This window comes from Taudactylus pleione, unplaced genomic scaffold, assembly GCF_031769625.1.
Source record: "Taudactylus pleione unplaced genomic scaffold, aTauple2 ptg001605l, whole genome shotgun sequence".
Lineage (NCBI taxonomy): Eukaryota > Metazoa > Chordata > Amphibia > Anura > Myobatrachidae > Taudactylus > Taudactylus pleione.
In genome coordinates this window covers 754,690-757,500 of record NW_028286002.1, presented here as the reverse complement: position 1 = coordinate 757,500, position 2,811 = coordinate 754,690, and the positions used below count along the sequence as shown (strand labels likewise).

The following is a 2,811-nucleotide window of genomic DNA, read 5'->3' as shown; positions in this document are numbered from 1 at the left end:
ACTGATCCAACAGATTCACGGGAAATTCGTTTTCATAGTGCAGTACCAAAGTCTTCTAAAATTTCTGAACATAATGAAGCACCACGTAATATAAAAGCACCAACATCATCCCTGTTCCCAAGAGTCTCGCCCCCAAATAAGGCTCTCTCTGGCTCTCAACAGACTCTTAGCCAGGTTGTAGAAAAACCTATAGATTCACAGTTCAAACAGGGCCCACCAACAGCACCAAAGCCACGTGCACTACCACCACACATAATTATTAAAACAAGTGGGGGAGGAGTATCTAATCTTGATCCACAGAAGAGGCTAAGAACATTTTCAGCACATGAAAGATTGGACAAAGCTAGTGAATCTATAATTAAGGTTCCCCATTCTAAAGAACAAGTACAAGCTAGACATGAGGCACTACAGAAATTAGGTTTGGAGTTTAAATCCATTCCACACGAAAATAGTTCCATCAGGTCCTCAAAAACTGACTTATCTTTAGCACAGTGTGTAAGTGACCAAAGCCAAAAAGATGCTACCAGGAAAAGTGGTGTTGTAAATTCACAAGAGAGATTGGATTTTATTGGGACTCTTCCTGTACAGCCTTCTATTGTAGTTCACAAGCCACAAGATATAAGAAAAAATGAAGGACATAGTAAAAGCATGAACTCTGATGAGCCTGAGAGTGGAACAGCCTTGTTCATTCCAAAGGACACTGCTAATGCTGATGGAAGTCCTTTGCAAAAAAGTGGTATTAATATCAGGAATAGACCCAGTGTGAAGACTAACCCTCAAGAAGAGAATGAAGTGCTTATTAGACCTACCCAACCTTTAAGTGAAGCCCATATGGTTGTTAATGACTCTCTCAAGCAAATGAACTCTGATATTAATAAAAACTCCTCACTTGTAAATCCTTTGGTTCAGTCAAAAGCAGATAATGTGATTGATAAACTCGGTGATACATCTAAAGATGCATTCTCTGGACCAGGTGTTGCTTCTAAGTATCAGAAAACAGATATTGGTATAAAATCTTCAAGTGTGAAAACAAACCCTATAATGCGAGGAATTACAGTTACAGAAATTAATCCCATAATATTTAAAACATCAGATCACTTGCCTAACTCTGAGAAATCTCAGGAAAAAGTGGGTTCTTTGGAGAATATTAACATTATTAGTACCAGCCCTGGTAAAAACTTTAGTTTCCCTCGACCAAAAGAAGTATTGATTGCTCAAGACCGTCCTGAAGTCAGTCCAATAGACGTGAGAGAGAAAGTGGCCACTGATAAGAGCAACAGACACAGCACCCACTTTGAACCTACGACTGAACCATACTTACGTTTTCCTCAGGGTTCAGTGCCTGGTCTTAGACAAATAAGCATAAAGTCAAACACACTGGAACGTTCTGGTGTGGGCCTCAGTGGGTCCATTTCAAGCACTGACAAGGAGCCTCAAAAAGGAGGTAGCGCTTTTTTCAAGAAACCGATTTTTTCCGGAAATTTTCTGAGAAACAGCAGGCCAAGACCAGCATCTCTTGGCACAGGAAAAGACTTTGCCAGCCTAGAGCCTTCTGTAGTAGATGCAGAGACTACTGAGAAGCGATCCTTTTTCTCCAGGCCCCCTCGCTCATCTGCTCCTGTTACTAGTGTTAAGATTACTCCAAAAGGATCTACGGAGGAGCATCGGAAAGAAGCATTAAAAAAGCTTGGTATTCTAAAGGAATAAAGAATAGCTTGCTCCTCCTGTGCAGAAACTATACACTATGTAACTTTAGACTGAAAACAAGGCTATAGTACTAGTGTCCCAACAGCACTTTTTGAGAAAATTTGCCTACTGGCTTATTTTATTGATGAAATGAAGCAACCCATTAAGGCTTCATCCTAGCAATAATGTTTTCCAATCAAATAAATCTATAAACGTGTTCTAGCTTTAAATATAACCAATACATATCTTTTCTATGTGCCTACTGATGTACGTAATCAAAGATGCTGCTTTAAAAGCCAAAATAATCTCTGTATATCATTGGAAACATTTAATTTAAGAGATTCAATATCATGTATATTTTGTACTGATCCTCATGTAATATTACTAATCATAAGTTTGTAACCTTCATTAGACGCAAATCGGGTTAAAAAAAATAGAAGGTCTTCATCACTGTGCCTTTCAAACTATTTTATGAGTTGTGTATCCTACTTTCTATTCCAATATTTGTAAAGCATTTAAACAATTGATAGCTGTATTTAATTTACTGCCTCGTGTACAATGCTGTATTCAGAGTTTGCTCCTTAGTGCCTGGGAAACAACACACAATTCTTTCTTAGACAAATGTAAATATACGAGGGAAAAAAAAATGTAAACCCCCATTCTGTGTAAAGAGATACTGATCTTCATGAAGTTACTTGTTTTTTTTTTAATGTCGCAAGAGGCTAAATAAGTTGGGAAGATTTCTGTTAATCATAAAAGCATTTAAATATTAACTGAAGGCCAAAGTTTATCTGCAAATGTAATTGCCAAAGTGGTACTGTGAATTTTTTTTTTTTATGCCATTTTTAGTAGCCCTTTTAAGATTTTTGGCCATGTTTTTATTTTCATTTGGGATGGGTAAAAGCAATAATGACTTATATTTTATGTTTTGACACTCAAACTACATGTACATTCTCCTGTTAATAAAACTTTTATGAAACATATTTGTGTATGTGTATAATTGACTTACAAAAGTTATTTATTTGTGAATAGTATTTTTGTTGTTTAAAATTTGGGGGTGATGTACCAAGCCATAGAGAGAGAGAGAGAGAGAGAAAGTTGCAACAAATCAGCTCCTGTCATTTT

At 36.9% G+C, this 2,811-nt stretch overlaps 1 protein-coding gene across 3 annotated transcripts in view; it reads left to right on the top strand.

Annotated features, from left to right (window-relative positions):
- Positions 1 to 2,384, top strand: part of CUNH1orf116 (chromosome unknown C1orf116 homolog) — an 84,745-nt gene extending 82,361 nt beyond the window's left edge. For all 3 annotated transcript variants that reach the window (XM_088464169.1, XM_088464167.1, XM_088464168.1), the window contains exon 4: positions 1 to 2,384. This exon is cut by the window's left edge and continues 326 nt beyond it. In XM_088464169.1, coding sequence (XP_088320295.1) covers positions 1 to 1,707 — 1,707 coding nt within the window. In that variant the 3' untranslated portion in view covers positions 1,708 to 2,384.
- Positions 2,385 to 2,811: the final 427 nt, after the last annotated feature.